This window comes from Neomonachus schauinslandi, chromosome 7 (assembly GCF_002201575.2).
Source record: "Neomonachus schauinslandi chromosome 7, ASM220157v2, whole genome shotgun sequence".
Lineage (NCBI taxonomy): Eukaryota > Metazoa > Chordata > Mammalia > Carnivora > Phocidae > Neomonachus > Neomonachus schauinslandi.
Window position 1 is genome coordinate 46,267,376 of NC_058409.1, and position 17,089 is coordinate 46,284,464.

General features: G+C 44.5%; 1 protein-coding gene across 1 annotated transcript in view; it reads left to right on the top strand.

Annotated features, from left to right (window-relative positions):
• Positions 1 to 5,704: 5,704 nt before the first annotated feature.
• The window catches only part of SHISAL2B (shisa like 2B), a 20,979-nt gene continuing 9,594 nt past the window's right edge, over positions 5,705 to 17,089 (top strand). The window contains exons 1-2 of the mRNA XM_021702126.1: positions 5,705 to 5,895; positions 9,785 to 9,942. Of these exons, the coding sequence (XP_021557801.1) occupies positions 5,705 to 5,895; positions 9,785 to 9,942 (349 nt within the window). The remainder of the gene's footprint in view (positions 5,896 to 9,784; positions 9,943 to 17,089) is intronic.

Genomic DNA, 17,089 nt, shown 5'->3' on the forward strand with positions numbered 1-17,089 from the left:
CATCTCCAAAGAGGAGCAAACCAGGAAGCTTAAGTGACACAATACACAAGAAGGGTCCATGACAGTGCCTGGCACGAGCAGAGTGGTCACCAAGTGGTAATGGTTAGGTTAGCCTTCGTTTTGTCTGTCTGTGGTTGGGATCCTCCAGTGGGAGGCGGTGAGGGAGTGCTGTGAGGCCACACACGGGAGTAAGGACAGGAGGTGTTAGATAACTTCCTCACTTACGGTGCTCACCTCCCCCAGCACATCTGGGGTTCACAGGCATGCCCCATGGGCCCTGAGCACCGAGCTTTCGATCTAATGCATGGTTTATTGAAGACACTGTTATTTGCTTTCATCCTGTGCACTGGAAGCATCACTGAAACTTACGTTGTGGGACTCCCAGTTAAAGCTCCCAAACAGCTTCCGTCCTAGCGTTGCAAGCAAGAGCTTAAAACGCACTCTGATTCAGCATGCTGAGGTCAGATGCTGAATGCTTGAACCAGTGCTTACCGCTAAAGAGTCAGGGGCTAGCCCTGGTGAGGGGGCCCAAGCTCAGGGCTTTGCCCAGAGACTAATGCATAGACAACCTGAGGAAGGAGGAAGGGAGGAAAAAATACCCGCTCAAGTCAAGACATGATTTGAAAGCTGTAGAGGGATGTGCATCTTAAGGTTCTATAACCTTTGCTATGTGTTCCCCCCAAATCAATAACAGCTGTAATGTGAAATCTGATAAAGAGGATTTCCATCCCAACCAGGGGGCACTCGCAGGAATCCAGACATCTCCAGCCCCCATGGAGACTGGTACCCAAGGGATGGAAGGACACACACTGCTCCAGGGACAGGGCTCGCTATGACCCCTATGGCAGCAAGAGCACGTGGAAACCAGCCCGCTGTCGGCATCACACTCACTAACTCCCCTTCCTCTTCTAACCTCCTTTTATCGCCAACAAATGATTTTACTCCTTTTGGTTTTCCATATGCGTACGCATACGTTCTGCTGCCCGGGAGCTTGTAAAGCCGTAAGTCCACTTTGTCATGACCCCTGCTTCCTCATGGCCTCGGCACATATGTCTTCTCAAATTCCGTTCTATCTAGGAATTGCCCTATTCTAGCAGTTTCAGGGAGCTGGGTGGTGAGAGACTCCTGTAGCTGGACTTTGGACCAAGATTTCAAGAGAAAAAAGAAAGTCAAGGTATCTCTCAGATGGAAAAATACATGAAGATGTTTCTGAGGCAGGAAGGAGACTGATTTGCCAGAGCAGGAGAGCACGTTTGAGATGGTCTGGAGAATAGTGAAGTGGGGAGAGAGGAGTGACCCTGGTTTACAGCAGGTTTGGAAATAAGGGCCTATTGAAGGCTTTTGAGCAAAGCGCTCATCTGGCCTCTTCATTTTTCCTGCAGCCAAGTCAGCTTCATTTGAACCCTTGATTTGCTTTTACCCAACAGCCAGCTAGCTGCTGTTCTCAGTCTCTCTCTCCACTTGTTCCATCATGCCTATTCTGGGTGACTTGTGCTGGGCTGGAGATCAGAGGTCACCTCTGAGACATACCAGAGGCCATTGTCCTACTGAGAGAGTTTACCAGTCGTTCTCAACCCTATCAGACTCAGTGTCCCCCGTGTTTTAAGATGGGTCTCTGTAATTCTCCCTTTGCTATTTTGAAACGAAATGTATATATAGCATGATGGATCTACATACCCAATTGTATGGGATGAATCTTAGTATCCCCCCTAACTCATATGACCAAGTCCTAACCCCCAGTACCTCAGAATGTGACCCTATTTGGAGATAAGGTCTTTAAAGAGGTAATTAAGTTAAAATGAGGTCATTACAAGAAGAGGAAATTTGGACACAGACACGTACAGAGAGAAGACAATGCAAAGAAGAAGATGGCCAGCGATATGCCAAGGACAGAGGCCTGGGACAGATGGACAGATCCTTCCCTCACAGCCCTGGGAAGAAACAACCTTGCCAACACCTTGATCTCAGACTTCTAGCCTCCAGAACTGTGACAAAATAAAGCTCTATTGTTAAAGCCACCCAGTCTGTGGTACTTTGTTATGGTGGCCCTAGCAAACGAACACAATATATGCAATGCCTTCATTGAGATATAAAGAAATAAGTGGAATTTAAAATGGACTATGTATTTCCATATGGAAGTGCTCAAGCACAATGAAACCAAGAGACATAACATTTACACCAACAGTGTGCACCCAACAGCTCTAAGTCACCGCAGAGCACAAATGCAGGCTGGCGTAGGTGGTATGTGGTGGTGGCAACTCAAATACGACATCGCAAGCAACATTACCATTGGCACCTGGTTTTCTCCAAGAGTGGAAAACTCTTGGTGAAGTTCCAAACAAAACAAAGAACAATCTTCTCTCAAATTACATGGTAGTTACGTTCCTGGAAAATTCAACAAATACGTTGTATTTTATTTGTAACCCAGGAACAGATTCTAGATAAATACAGTTTGCATCTATGTGAATGTCCTGTGGAACAGTTGAAAATCACAGGCAGTTCCTCATTTTTCTGTAGACGTTGCAGGATGTCAGGATGTCTAGCACCCCTGGCCTACATCCCTCATTGCCAGGAGGGCATCCAGTCATCATGACAACCAAAACTGTCCCCTTATTTCCAAAATACTCCCCAAATATTTGCAAAGTGGGGGTACCACTTTTGTTGAGAACCAGGGAGATACATGAAAATAAAAGGTGTAATTTACGGCAATCTTTTGGTGTTGGGCCAGCCCCACCCCCACTGGCGGCCAGATCCCCCCTGCCTGGAGGCCGGGAGCTGGGGACCAGGTCATATGGGACCGGGCAGCAAGCAAGTCAAGCAAGCAGTATGCATCTTCTCAACTGGTATTGTTGAAGGCCTCAGTCTTGACACTGTCCTTAAGCCTCCTGAGTTAAAAGGCTCTTTTGTTTATTTGAAATTCAGAGGCTTCGAGGTACTCCAAGCTGGAGGCTAGCAGCTGTGGGCATGCCTTTCTCTGTGTGTGTGTTTTCATGTGTGTGTGGTGTGTATCTAGGGCTAGGGAAGTGCCAAGGCACTGTGGTGACTGCAGAGGCATCAGGGGGCCAGAGAACAGCCCCAGAGAACCATCCTGGCAAGTGCCACTGCTCATCCCCCTGCTCCTGTTTCTCCATCATGGAACGTTCATTGTTGGAGAAAATCACATGAGCCAGCAGTTTGGTTCCACCAGAAAGCTAGGGCTTCTAACCACACCCGGGCCCTCAGCGAGGTGCCGGTCCTCGCTCTGCCTGTCACCTGAGGACATTTCCTAGTGTTTGGTCTCAGTTTCCTCCATTCTCCCCACCACTCACGTTCCACCCTGGTGTCTCAGGCTCCAGAAAGACTTCGGTGTGTTTTATTGAGACAATCAATATCATTGTCCAAAACAAGTTTCATTCTTTTCAGACCCAAATTTCTTTTCCTCTTGCACAACAGGAAGAAAAGTCCACTAGTGCTGCCTAACACACACACCCTGCAAGGGAACAAGCTTCATTGGTCAAAGAGCCCGGGTTTCTGCCTTTCAATTGCCTTCTCTACCGCCTCTGCCGGAAGCCATGCTATAGGAGGTAGAACCCTTTGGGGGCAACTAGTAGAATCCAAGTTGAATGCACTTCAGCCGAAAGGGATTTTACTCTAAGGAGTTAGGGATGTCCCAAAAATCGCAGTGCTGGGAATACAGTGGGTCTCAGGACAGGACTTGCACAGAATTGCAAAACCATTAGCACTCCTTCCACCCTTCTTTGCGGCTCCTCCCTGCTTCTTTCTGTCCTTCCTGTATACTAGCTTCCTGTGAATTCCTGTCCCCAGGGTAGAATCCCAATGCCAGGACAGAGAGCCTAATTGGCCTAGTTTGGATCAGTTCCAATCGCCTGGCCAACTTCAGCTAAAATGGCTTAACAGAGACAAGATTAACCCTCCTGCCTGAAAAAAATTAAACACAGGAAATAGAGAAACAATGGGTTTTGAACATGGATATCAGGGAGCTCAGGACAATGATCCCCAAGAAGCGGGAAACAGAGAGGGGAGGGCTTATGATTGCCCTGGCTCGCAGCCTGGAGAGTTTCAAGATGGCGACAGCACCAGAAGAGGACCCAGGGAGGGCCCAGTGGTTTCCCTCAGGTGAGAAGACCTAGTTGGGAGGACAAGAAGCCATGGTGGCTAGAGGGGGAGCAGAACGGGATACCAGGGAGTAGAGAGCTGGAGAGAGAGGAGAGAGAGAGAGAACTGGATCCCTGGAGGATCTCCTTGAGTCTTCAGCTGAGTACTGTTCAGCACAGGCCTGGCAAGAAACCACCGGAAGCCAGGAAAAGAGCTACCTAAAAGGAGCAGAGGGAACGCTCCTGTGAACTGTCAGGAGGCCTGCAATAGTTTGTTTCCACCAGTCAGAATGGTAAGTCTCGGAACCCACAAGGTGTCAAGTAAAGGACTCAGAAGAGCATCACCTCAGTGACAGGGAAAAGTTTAGTCCTCAAGCCCACTTTGGTTTTGCCAACAAAGGTTAAAAGCAGACTCGAAAGACTCCAACCGTGTCCAAGTGACTTAACCATGTTCCAGAACAAGGCTCAAGAATCCTTCTGGGAATACAGAAACACCCAGTCCCAGTACCGAACAAGGTAAAATTCAAAATCACAACACCCAATCAACCCTCTGGCCGCAAGGAAAGACGCAGAAAAAAATAAAGAGGAAGGAACACTGTTCTATCTATCTTACCAATTCTATGAACGTCACAGTCACCTCCTCTCCCACCTTAAGGCTATTATTATTTTCTTCTTTACACACCAAGATGTTGTTTGGTTTATTAGAACGGCATCCATTACTACTGTGATTTTAAAAGACTTTGTGAACAAATGCATCACTAAACGAGAGTACCAAACAAGAGAAATTTCTGCAGCGCTTCACAAGGGATGCTGGTCTCTTCCTCCCTATCTTCCTTTGCCGCCTTCTCTTTCTGTCTCTGCAGAAAGTCCTCATCTTCTTTCCCTGAATCCCTGGCCTGTCCTTCCCTTTGCAGGCCATTTCACAGAATACGGAATGCATGGCTAGCTTTTTGGTGAAAAACCTTGTTCCTGTCTTTGATTTTTTTTTTTTTAACTGGCAGATTTTAATGTTTCACGTGTACCTCTCAAAGACGGAGTACGCCTCCCCGGCCACCCCCACCCTGGTAGCTCAGGGTCTTTGGTTCTGCCCACTACGCAGCTCCGTGGGTCGGTGGCCCGCGGTGGGTAAAGGTTCCCCCGGCCCCGCTCTGTTTTGCCCCGACCCCACCTGCCCTGTCCTCGGGCAGGCAGACGGCAACTTCGGCAAACATACATGGCACCTCCACTTTGCCTTCGGATGAAATCGCTCTCTGGCGTGCAGTGTGTGCCTGCTGAGCTCCCCAGGCTGTCGATGAAGTGAGGGGAAATGGAGGGGAGTCAAGGGAGCGGGAAGAAAGCCCACGAAGGGCGGGAGAGAAGAGTTACAGTGTCGAAGACCGGCAGAAAAAAAGAGCCACTCAGTAACGAGAGGGAGATGCGCGAGTAAAGCGACCAGACCCCATGTGGACAGGGGGAGGAGAGAGCGCGGAGGAGGCGCGCGAAGGCTGAACTCCCAGGCTGTCCGACCGAAAGCCCGGGCCGTGGGGGTGCGCGGGCGCCGGCGGCGCGGGACGCGTGCGGTCCGAGCGCAGGTCCAGGGGCAAGCGTGCCCCTGTCCGCAGCCGCCCGCGATGAGCGAGGCGAGCCGGGTGTGCTCGGGCTACTACAGCCTCAACCACAGCTTCGTGGAGCCCTTCGAGTGCCCCCGGAGCGGCGAGGGGGCCGCCCTGCTCTACTGCTGCGGCTTCGCCGACCTCAAGTACTGCTGCAGCGAGCCGGGCAGCTACTTCCCCTACAAGCACAGCTATATGTGGAGCCTCAGGTGGGCAGGGCGGCGGGCTGGCGGCGGGCTCTGGGGAGGCGACGAGCGGTGCCACCCCGGGAGTGGGAGGGTCGCCCGCTCGGGTCGGGTCCCTCAGGAAGGACATGGAGCCTCCGAGGGCGGGTGAGGGACCAGCAGACAAAGCGCGCCCGGCTCGGAGCTCCCCCACCCCGGACCCCGGGACCCGCTCGGTGCTGCCCCCGTCCGGTGAGGGTCAGGCTGTGGCGGCCAAAAGTGTGAGTGGGCCCTGGACCCCGGGCGAGGCTGGCGCGGGAGGAGCTCGGGAGCAGCGCGGGAGCAGCGCGGACTGTGCGCCCAGGGCGCACGCGGTACCCGCTCGGCTGGCCCGGCTCAGCCCCGCGCCGGGTCTCCACGCCCGCCAGGGACGAGTTCCGGGCAGGAGGCTCCGCCGGCAGAGAGGAGACACGCAGATAACTTGAGGAGGTTTTCATTCTCTTTTTGATTTGTTTGGGCATTTGGTGCTTTGAGTAGAAAGGGGACGACTTTGGGACTCATTTTAAGGTATTAACCAAGGACCAGAGTATTTAAAGTCTCTCCGAGGGTGAGAACAAATCAAAGAGGTGTGTGTGTGTGTACACATACAGCGACAGGACTTTATAATTTGCTCTTTTCAGATGATCCGAAACTGACCCAGAACCGAACTGCAGACCTACAGTAGGCAGGGAAAGTTTTACTTGCTATAATACTCCATAGAACCTTTTTCAGGACACCCCTTTCTTAACACCTGAGCCACTCGGCCATTACTGGAAAGACAAGAGACTTTCTAAGGTGGAGTCTTTCTTGCCTCTTTTTCCTATGATGGGAATTTTACTTATTCCACCTAGTATTTATGCAGATATTTTCACTGTAAAATGCTTTCTGCGCCCCCCCCCCAAGATTGTAACCTTTGAACTCCATTCTTTGATTTTGCCTGGAGAATGAATGTGAAAGAATTCCAAACCCACCTTCAGTTGTTTCCGCACAAACTAATTAGCTTATGCCTGACAAGAGAGAGATTCTGCTAGTAAGCGGAAGAGTGGTGTTTCTCTAATCCTCTAGCATGATCCAGAATTTGTCACACATGTCCAGTCCACAGCAACTGACTTTAAATGTTATTTCTTGAGGCAGTAAAATAATTTTTCCAAAAGGTATTGCAAGCGTCAAAAAAATCTCAAAAGGAGTGCCACTTACCAATAAGTTCAGCTAACAACATTGTGTTGTGCCGGAGTGGGGCATAATCTTGCAAAATAATGGCAGCTTATCCCTCTCATTTGGAGAAGTAATCAGTATTGCACTGGCATATTATCCGGCCTTTTGGAAAATAGCATAGTAACCCAGCTCTGAGTCCTTGGAGGTGTTAATAATGGTGGCAGCACCTCCGACAGACTGGCAACTCTTAAGTCAAACTCAATTGGAAAAGTGCCTGGGATTCTCAGATCCTTGAATAGTTCCAAAGTGACAGGCAGCAGAGGATAGGTTTATGAGGGCACGAAGAACGAATAGCTTGCCGGGTCTTCATTCAGCATGGACACAACGGACAGTATAGCTCAGTTCCTAGGACACAAAAAAATCATTTCAACTGAGAGCATCTGTTGGCAATGTTAAACCTGGGGATCTTGTTAGTTATTGAGCACTGAGAACACAATGGGGAGGCAAAAATTCAGCGCTTCATCTCCCTCACATTCTTTGCTCTTCGCCCAAATTGAAAATAGTCCAACTGCGAAAAATATTCCCGAAGTCACTAGCAGTTGTTCTGAGATTCTGCAGCTGCTGGAGAAAGGCACAGCACAGCTACTCTGAGGCAAGCAAAGGTGCTAAGTAGGAGAACTGTGGCGTGAACGAGGCAGCAACTTCAGACCCCCCGCAGGGACTGGAAAGCGGACTGCCATCCCGGTGCTGGGAGGAAAGGATAATTCTCCCTTTCCTGCGTCTGGCCCACCACAATCTTTGCTCCTTCTCCAAATCCCTAACCTCTCGGGGCTTCCTTTGGTAACCTGCTTCAGGACCTAGGAAAATGATGCCAGTTGCACAGAGCAACACATGAGTTCAGTAAGCGGTTGTCAAAAGGACTATTTTAGGAGATTCCTGGAGTTTCATCTTTATCTAGAGTTTTGTACGCATGAAGCAACGCTCCTATAAAATGGAACTGTGATACAAGCTGTCTGTCAAGATTATGAAGGTGGTGTTAATAATGGTGGCAGCACCTCGGACTCCCCATTGTGTTCTCAGCGCTCATTAACCAACGAGATAAGGGATAAGCTGCCATTATTTTCTTTAATTATAATAGAAAGCAGAAAGAGAATGCTTTGTTTTTCCTACAAATCATGTGATGGGCTTTTAAATTGTGTACATTAAAAGCTCACAATATGCATGTTGAATTTAATTAGGTTGACAATTTTACTTTTAAATGGACTAAATTACTTTTTACTTTGAGCATTTTTTTAAAAACCGGTTCTCATTTCAAGAATCTTTCTAGATGTGTGGCAGCCTAGCTGTCTTGTGCAGCGGATAATGTTAATTAAGTGGCTTATGTTCCCCTGTGTCTGTGCGTAGTCCTAACCCTCCCTGATGTATATAATCTACAAAAGTCAGCTTTGGTGCCAACAAACATGAAAGAGGACTTGCCAGAGCCAGGGAGTCTCGCCATTGGAAGAGAGTGCACAAGTGAGGGCAAACTCCAATTTAAATATAAAACATATATTGACTCTAGCCACAGAATTATCCAGTCTTCACTGTGTGCAGGGCTAGGGGGATTGGGCTGACATTAATAAACCAAGCACAAGTATCTTTGGAGGTCTCACTCCACTCCCTTGTGGCCAAGGAGGCAATCTCTAAATGGCAGGGGGCTTTATTTCGTAAAATCAAGGATAAATGGGATGAGCTTAAGCACCTCCCTTTTAATTCTGTTCTCCTTTTTTCCAGAACCCTAACACATCTAGCCTCCCTGGTCAGATTCTCCCCTCCTTCTCTTTGGTACTTGTCAAACTTGTCGGGGCCCTAATCTCTAGGAAATAGCAGAAGCCTGCAGGCAGGCCAGGATGATGATGAAGAAAAAGGTCATTACTTGTCAATGACCATTTCAATGATGATTACTCTTCAGTGATGATTATACCATGATTTACTTCCCTTTTTTTTTTTTTTTTTAGAGTCGGGGGAGGGGAGAAGGGACAGAGGGAGAGAATCTCAAGCAGGCTCCTCACCCAGCCTGAGCCTGTCTAGGGGCTTGATCTCACCACCCTGAGATCATAATCTGAGCTAAAATCAGGAGTCGGAGGCTTGGGGCACCTGGGTGGCTCAGTAGAGCTTCACTACTTTTGCACCAGTCAGTATTTTTCTATTCATTTTTTGTGGGTGAACACGATTTTTCCTTCTAAAATATAATTTTTTTTTAAGATTTAAAAAAAATTGATTTATTTGACAGCGCGAGAGAGCACAAGCAGGGGGAACAGTAGAGGGAGAGGGAGAAGCAGGCTTCCCGCCAAGCAGGGAGCCTGATGCGGGGCTTGATCCCAGGATCCTGGGATCATGACCTGAGCCAAAGCAGACGCTTAACCATCTGAGCCACCCAGGCGCCCCTAAAATATACTAATAGAGGTTTCTTCGACTGAAATATCTTTAAACTCGCCCGGGAGAATCACGTGACCTTTCACCTGCCATATGAGTTCACATAGTTTTCTATACTAATGTTAACATATAAATGTGTAAAGAAAATAGAAGAATTTGATGAAAGCAAAAGGTGAGCTATAGATTTCAATCATGTACTGTTTATACTAAAATATAGTTTGGCTAGGAATGACTGAAGCAAGGATGAACAATCTTCAGACCTTCTCTCTAGTGTATGTGTAAACCATTTTGTGTGACAGTGAGGATGTTCTTCCTGTTTCTTCAGCATCGGTGCCCTGGTTGGACTGGGAACTGCTGCCCTTGTTCTGCTTGCCTTTGTCGTCAGCGTCTGTGTCCTCTGCTACTTATTTCTGTCTACAAAGCCTCGGAAGTTAGACACTGGCCTTAAACTTCAGCACCTCGAGGCTTCTTCCACTCACGAAGGTAATCCGCGTCCATTATTTGTAGCCAACTTCCTGCACTCTGTTCAAGAGAATCACCTGTCCCTGGGTGACACACCATCTGGTGAGCCATGAATGCTTTTTAAAAATTCAACTCATTATGTGCCTTTATAGAAATTCATAGGAAATTAGGCATTAATGCTGAAATACCTTCGAGAAATTGGGCCAAAGGACAGAAGAGGGGCAGGATGTAAATGTTCTCATGAAAAACTTGTTCTCATGGATCCACTAAATCGCTCTACTGTATTTAAGGCTCTCAGTTATAAAGGTTTTAGCTTCATGGAGTTGTTAAATTTTGTTTGTGATAGAGCCAAAGATGTAGAATAAATAGAGGAGCAAAATAATCTGATAATTAATTCTCAGGGTTGCATTGCTCAAGATGGGTCAGTCGGTGGTCAGCTGAGCATTCACCTGGGTGCCTGAGAGCTGCAGAATTCAGAGGAGGTACCTAAAATATCTCAGAGGCATACAAAAGGAATAGAAAAACAGGAAAGGTAAATAGAAGACCGTCTTTGTTCTTGAATAGATGACAAACTAGTTAAGGTATACGTGTGTGCAGGCGCGCATGGAAGAGTGACTATAAAGTAGAAAGAAATGTTTATGTATAGTTTGTGGAACTGGGATTCACTATCTCAGTTACAAAGTGCCACACAAATGCTAATTGCTAGCATTATGAAATTCAGTCAGAAAGAATTGTTATGATTTTTGTGAATATAAATTTCTGTTAGTGTATTTAAAAAGTAGTAGTCATAAATTTTGAGATATATAGAGCGTATTTTAATAAAAATTTAGAATATATAAATAGAATCTATTTAGAATAAGATACAAGTGCTCAGTAACTTCTATTTAAAAAGAGAATGAAAAAGTTTACTTTAAAAAATTTTGGAAAATCACCTGCTCAGATGCTCTCTTTCGGCTGAACCCTGAAACTTATATTTCTGGAGTACATGCTCTGTGACCTTATCAAATACAGTCGCTGAATGATCACATTAGCTCTACTTTCCTTTTCTGTAGAGGAGGTCTCTCTCAGAGGGCGTCCTGTGTCACAGAGCAAGAGGCCAAACTCCCTTAGCAGTTCTTTTTCTGAAGCACTGTTTGGAACTGTGTGGCCGAATTGACAGGTTGTTAGTTGAATTTAGTCCAATGGCTTAGATCCTGTTTCTTCACAGGCAAAATGAAGCAGTGGATTAGAGACTACCAAATCATTAGATCTTAAACTCAGTTTGTTTTTATATTATTTTTATTTATTTTTATTTTTTATTATATATGTGTGTATATATATATACATATATAAATGTATATACATATAATGTATTATTTGTTTTAGGGGTACAGGTCTGTGATTCATCGGCCCTACACAATTCCCAGTGCTCACCATACTACCTACCCTCCCCAATGCATAAAATGAATTTTTGTCTCAAGTGCTTAGATAATTTAACATGGACATTCTTAAATTTTACTATACATAAGAATCACCTAGGGATTTCGTTAAGACCGCAAACTCCAGACTCTGCATTTTAAAACAAACAGCTTCCCTTCCCAGCTAAGTAAGCCCTCGCTCCCCTGCTGTCTACTCTCCACAAAGCAGCCAAAGTGAGCCTGTTACAAGCTAAGTCAGGTCTTGTCATTCCTCTGCTAAAAAATCCTAATTGCTTCCCATCTCTCTTGTTAGATACAGAAGTCTTAACTGGGACCTACCAGGGCTTCTGTGGTCTGCCCTCTCCGCCCCCATTTCTCTCATCTCCTGTGCCCAGACACATTGGCCTCTTTGCTGTTCCTTGAAACTCCTCTGCCTCAGGGCCTTTGCATGTGCTGTCACCATTGTCCAGAAGGCTTTTCCCTCAGATACCCATATGACTTTCACTTTCTTTAAATCTTTACTAAAAGTCACCTTCCTAGGGAGTTCTTCCCTGGTCACCATATCTGGTGACTTAACTCCCCTTCAACATTTCATACCCCCTTCCTGTTTTATTTTTCTCCTAAGCATGTGGCACTAATATACTATATAATTTAGTTACCTATTGTCTAACTTTTCTCCACTCCAACTGGAAAGTAAGTTCCAGGAAAATAATAATTTTCACTTGTTTCCTCACTACTGTATCCCTACTGCCTAGAGCACTAGCAATGTTTGTTGAATGAATTGAATGAGTAGTGCTACACCTTTATAGTAGGTGATCACAGGAGCATCTTTATTGTCCCCTCTAGAGGTATCAGACAATCATTGAATGTCTCCTCTATGCCATGTGTTGTGCTAAATAGAAGTTGGTTGTTTTTCCTGGTTGATCTCAGGGACTGCCCCCAAATGTTATTTCATGTTGGCTCTGAGAACCTAGCAACAGAGTTAGCTGGCTTGTTGATTCAAGTCTTGTAGTCTCATTGCTGTTTAGCTAAGGAGATCCACTGATGCACTTCTGAGGTAGTTAGAGGAAGCTGCTTTCTTGCATCGAAATGTCTCCTCTCAAAAACATTGTTTATCAGGCCAGCAAATTAACTCCAGACACCTTTTCCTGAGTGCTTGCTATTGACAAGGCAGGATTTTATATGATCGCTGCCTTCCTGCTGCTTTCCAATGAGGTGATTTTGGTCCTTTGGTTTGATTTTAACCAAATCAGACATGGTGCAGAGCCCAAAACAAAATAGGTAACCGAAATGTCACTGAAATAGGAAGAGAAAAATGGTTTATATTTGAAAGTGACCCTTTAGAGTGAAAACATTGTGGTGCTGTTGTGAGGTGTGCATGCTCTGTTCCAGTGATTCTCCCACCTAGGAATAGGTTCCAGTGTTCTAGCTATTAAAAACAAAAAGTCTTTATTCCACTTAAGGGATGCCTTCAAGGTCAAGGATAGTAAAATGTTTGCAGAAGAACCAAGTAGGTAAACATTACATCAGAGGAAACCGGTTTCATCTTCTTTCAAAATGATCTGTTCTTGGGGCACCTGGGTGGCTCAGTGGTTAAGCGTCTGCCTTCGGCTCAGGTCATGATCCCAGGGTCCTGGGATCGAGCCCCGCCTCGGGCTCCCTGCTCTGCGGGGAGCCTGCTTCTCCCTCTCCCAATCCCCCTGCTTGTGTTCCTGCTCTCGCTCTCTCTCTCTGTCAAATAAATAAATAAAATCTTAAAAAAAAAAAAGATCTGTTCTTAAGAGTCGACCTCCCATTATTTTGCATTAATTTTTATAATTGAGACTGTTTTCATTACAGGCAATTCAAATGGCCTAAAGGGAAAAATGTCTTTGTGCACATTCTAAAACTGACCTAGGGCACTGAACTTTTCTGTTTCTATAAAAGACAACCGTCTAAGTCTAATCTTAGGCAGTTGTGCCAAGGTTTTTCCCTTGTGTATCTTTATTCTATTGGTCTTTTTTTTTTTTTAAGATTTATTTATTCATTTGAGAGAAAGAGCAAGAGCATGAGTGGGGGTGGGGGTAGAGGGAGAGGCCTGAGGGAGAAGCAGACACCCTGCTGAGCAGGGAGCCCAATTCAGGGCTGGATCCCAGGATCCTGGGATCATGACCTGAGCCGAAGGCAGACGCTTAACCGACTGAGCCACCCAGGCATCCCCTCCTTTTTAATGTATACAGTTTAAGCCTTTATACGTTTTGAATTGATCCTGAAAACAGCAGGCCGCTGGGAGCGACTGCAGAGGTTCACTGGGCTACCTCCAGGGCTCGCTTTGTGCACAGGAGCTGTGGCTAGGAAATTGATTGCCTTTAAATTGTATCCCATCATCTTTTTGTTCCCTTTTTTGTGTGTTTTGAGCTATGTGTGTTTCAAATGCCAGCGTTTAAAAGAACCCCATTGCTTGTCGGCTGTAGAGTTCTGAGAAGATGACTGTGTGAAGGGCATCTTTCTGAGCAGACACTCCTGAGGGGGAGGTCTCATTTCATAAGCTGTAGAAGAATTAATGGCTAAGAGAGAAGCAGTTAGCAGGCTGAATGTCCCAGATCCCTGCTTCTCAAACTCTTCTGCTGGAAAATCCTTAAAGGGGAATGAGAAAGGAACCAGTACCTCCAGAATTCCAGGGGCTAGACTGGAAAGACTTGCCTGAGGCCTATGAACTTTAAATTGAAGTTTCATTTTATTTTTATTTTTTTCCCATCTTATTTTTAAAATTTACGTCATTGTTCAATTTGGCTGAATGTAATGGCTTGTTTTACTCTAATAATAACATCTTCTCCTTCTCATATCTGAAGAAAATTGGTGCTCCGGGAAGATCAAGCACATCCACCCTGTGGTTTTGAGCATCCACTGACACTCGGGGTTGCGGAGGGAGGGGTGGAGGCCTGAGGAGAGGGGCTGTTGGAAGCAGAGTTCTGGATGGAAATTAAAAGGGCGGATATAAGTAGAGCTGCTTGGCACAAATAAAATAATACAGTTGGATAGAGATGATAGACAACTCCAAGCCCCTGTATCTGGTGGTCTCTTTTGTAAAGGCAGGTGATATAAATGAAAAAGGGTAAGCAAATCCTCAGTAAGGTGCAGCTGTCTAGGAGAAAAACATAAATTACATATGGAATACTGAGAAAGCACATTTGAAGATCACATAATTCTTTCTTCTACCCATTAAGCAAAACATGACTCGGACTGGCTCAGAATGGTCTGCTCTATTTCTTCTTCTTAGAAGAGTCACCTAGAAAGAAAAACGTTTCTTTCAATTCGCTTTTATTGATGGAAAATTAGAAAATACAGAGAAACAAACAGTGTCTTCCGTGATTCCACCATACAGAGATGAGGGTTATTAACACTATGTTGAATTCTTCAATGGATTTTTGATATGCAGCTCTCCATACATGACCATAACAAAGTGGGGGGGATGAGTCTTGTGCTATTTTTTTTCACTGAACAATATTGACATCTTTGTTTGCCAATGAATAAATGCCTTTGCCAAAGAATAGTTCCACTTTAATATCCTGACATAGTGCTATGATTTTTTATTCTTTTCTTTCGATATAACTTCACACTTCCAGAAAAATTGCAAGAATAGTATAGAGAAGGTTGTAGACGCCTCCTCAGATTTACTTCATTGTTAATATTTTGCCTCATTTTCTTTATCATCAACTCTCTCTCAATGTATATTTTCTGAACCATTTGAAAATAATTTGCAGATATCATGCCTTTTTTTTTTTAAAGATTTATTTATTTATTTGACAGAGAGAGACACAGCGAGAGAGGGAACACAAGCAGGGGGAGTGGGAGAGGGAGAAGCAGGCTCTCTGCTGAGCAGGGAGCCCGATGCGGGGCTCGATCCCAGGACCCTGGGATCATGACCTGAGCCGAAGGCAGACACTTAATGACTGAGCCACCCAGGCGCCCCGGATATCATGCCTTTTAACCATAAATATTTCAGTAAGTGTTTCCTAAGAACTTACTTTTTTTTCTTACATAGTTATAGTATGTTTATCAAAGTCAGGACATGTAACACTGATAAAGTAATATTATCTCATCTGCAGTTCATATTGAAATTTTGCCAATATCCTTAATAGCGATGTTTTTCTCATCTAGGATCTAGTCTTATAATTCGTTGTCATATTTCTTTAAGCCTCCTTTAATCCCCAGCGTTTCTTTGTCTTTCATGATCTTGATATTTTTGAAAAGCAGAAGCCAGTTATCCTGTAAAGGGTCTTTCAATTTGTCTGGTATTTTCTCATGATTGGAGAGAGATAATACCTTTCGACAGGAATACCACAGAAATCATATTCTCAGGGGCATCCTATCAGGAAGCACATAATATTGGTTTGTCCCATTAGGGGTGATGTGAACTTTGATTCGTTGGTTAAGGTTGTATTTGCTGGATTAAGACATTGTAAAGTCACTATTTCCCCTATTAATTCCTAAGTAATTTGTAGGGGGGTACTTTGAGATTGAAAATATTCTGTTCCTCCTCAAACTTTCATCTACTCATTGATGGCTCTTGACTGAATTTTTTCATTCAAAATAATTTTAAAACTATTATTACAATAGTTATGATGACTTTCCAAGCCCCACATTGTTTGTTATTCTAAGGAATAACAAACATAAGGAAGAGCTTTTCCTTCTCCCCTCTTTATTGACCTATTCCTTTATTTTTTCAGATCAGTATGGACTCAGATGCTTTGTTTTAAAATATTCTATGACTGTCATTATTTATTCTGATGCTTACATTGTCTCAGCTTTGTCCTGTGGGAGCCCTTTTCAATTGGGTCCTTTGTCCTTCTGAACTGTGTCCGTAATTTTTTGAGCACTTTTTTGCTTTCTGTCACAAAATGTTCCAGGCAGCCTGTACATCCCCTGTTCCAGCCCTGGAATCTGATATTTCTCTAAAAAGCCTGGTTCATTTTAGTTGGGAATAGTATTTAGAAACTAAAATCTGAGTATACCATATTTTATTATTGACTTTGAGTGAGCTTCCATTTTCTTTTTCATTACACACATACATTGCACAAACTATCTAACTATTTTCTTAGCATAAATCCCTGAGAGTGGACTTGTTGACCAAAGGATGGGCACGTATTAAAGGCTGTGGATACAAGTTGCTAACCACCCTCCAGAAAAGGACTAGTATTATTATTTCAAAAGATACACATTTTACTAATTTCGTTGAAAAAAGTTAATAGTGTTTTTATCTTAAATTAAGAGTGGGAGTGGGCATTTTAATGTTTGCCATTATTTCTTCTTTTTAAAAATATTTATTTAAGTCATCTCTCCACCTAATGTGGGGCTTGAACTCAAGACCCTGAGATCAAGAGTTGCACACTTTTCCAATGGAGACAGCCAGGTACCCCTATCATTATTTCTTCCTTGGCATACTGTTGTTCATATCTTATACACGTTTTTCTATGGGGATGTACATTTTTCGCTGCTTTAAAAGAACTTTACACACAGGAACTAAACTCTTTTCCACATATATTGCAAATGTTTTCACAGTTGTTTCCCTTGTAATTTAGTATGTGACAATTTTTCATTTAGAGAAGTTTCTCCTTTTGTATTTTCTCCCTTTAGTTTCATACTTAGAAAGTTCTCACCTCTTTAAAATCTAATCCATGTTGTAGTCCTGGGACAGAAAAAGAGGCTGCTGACTTTATCCCTACTTTGTTGGTTAAGAAATTAGCTTCTATTTATCAAAGCAAAACTAGGAAAAGGTGAGGTTGCTCAGA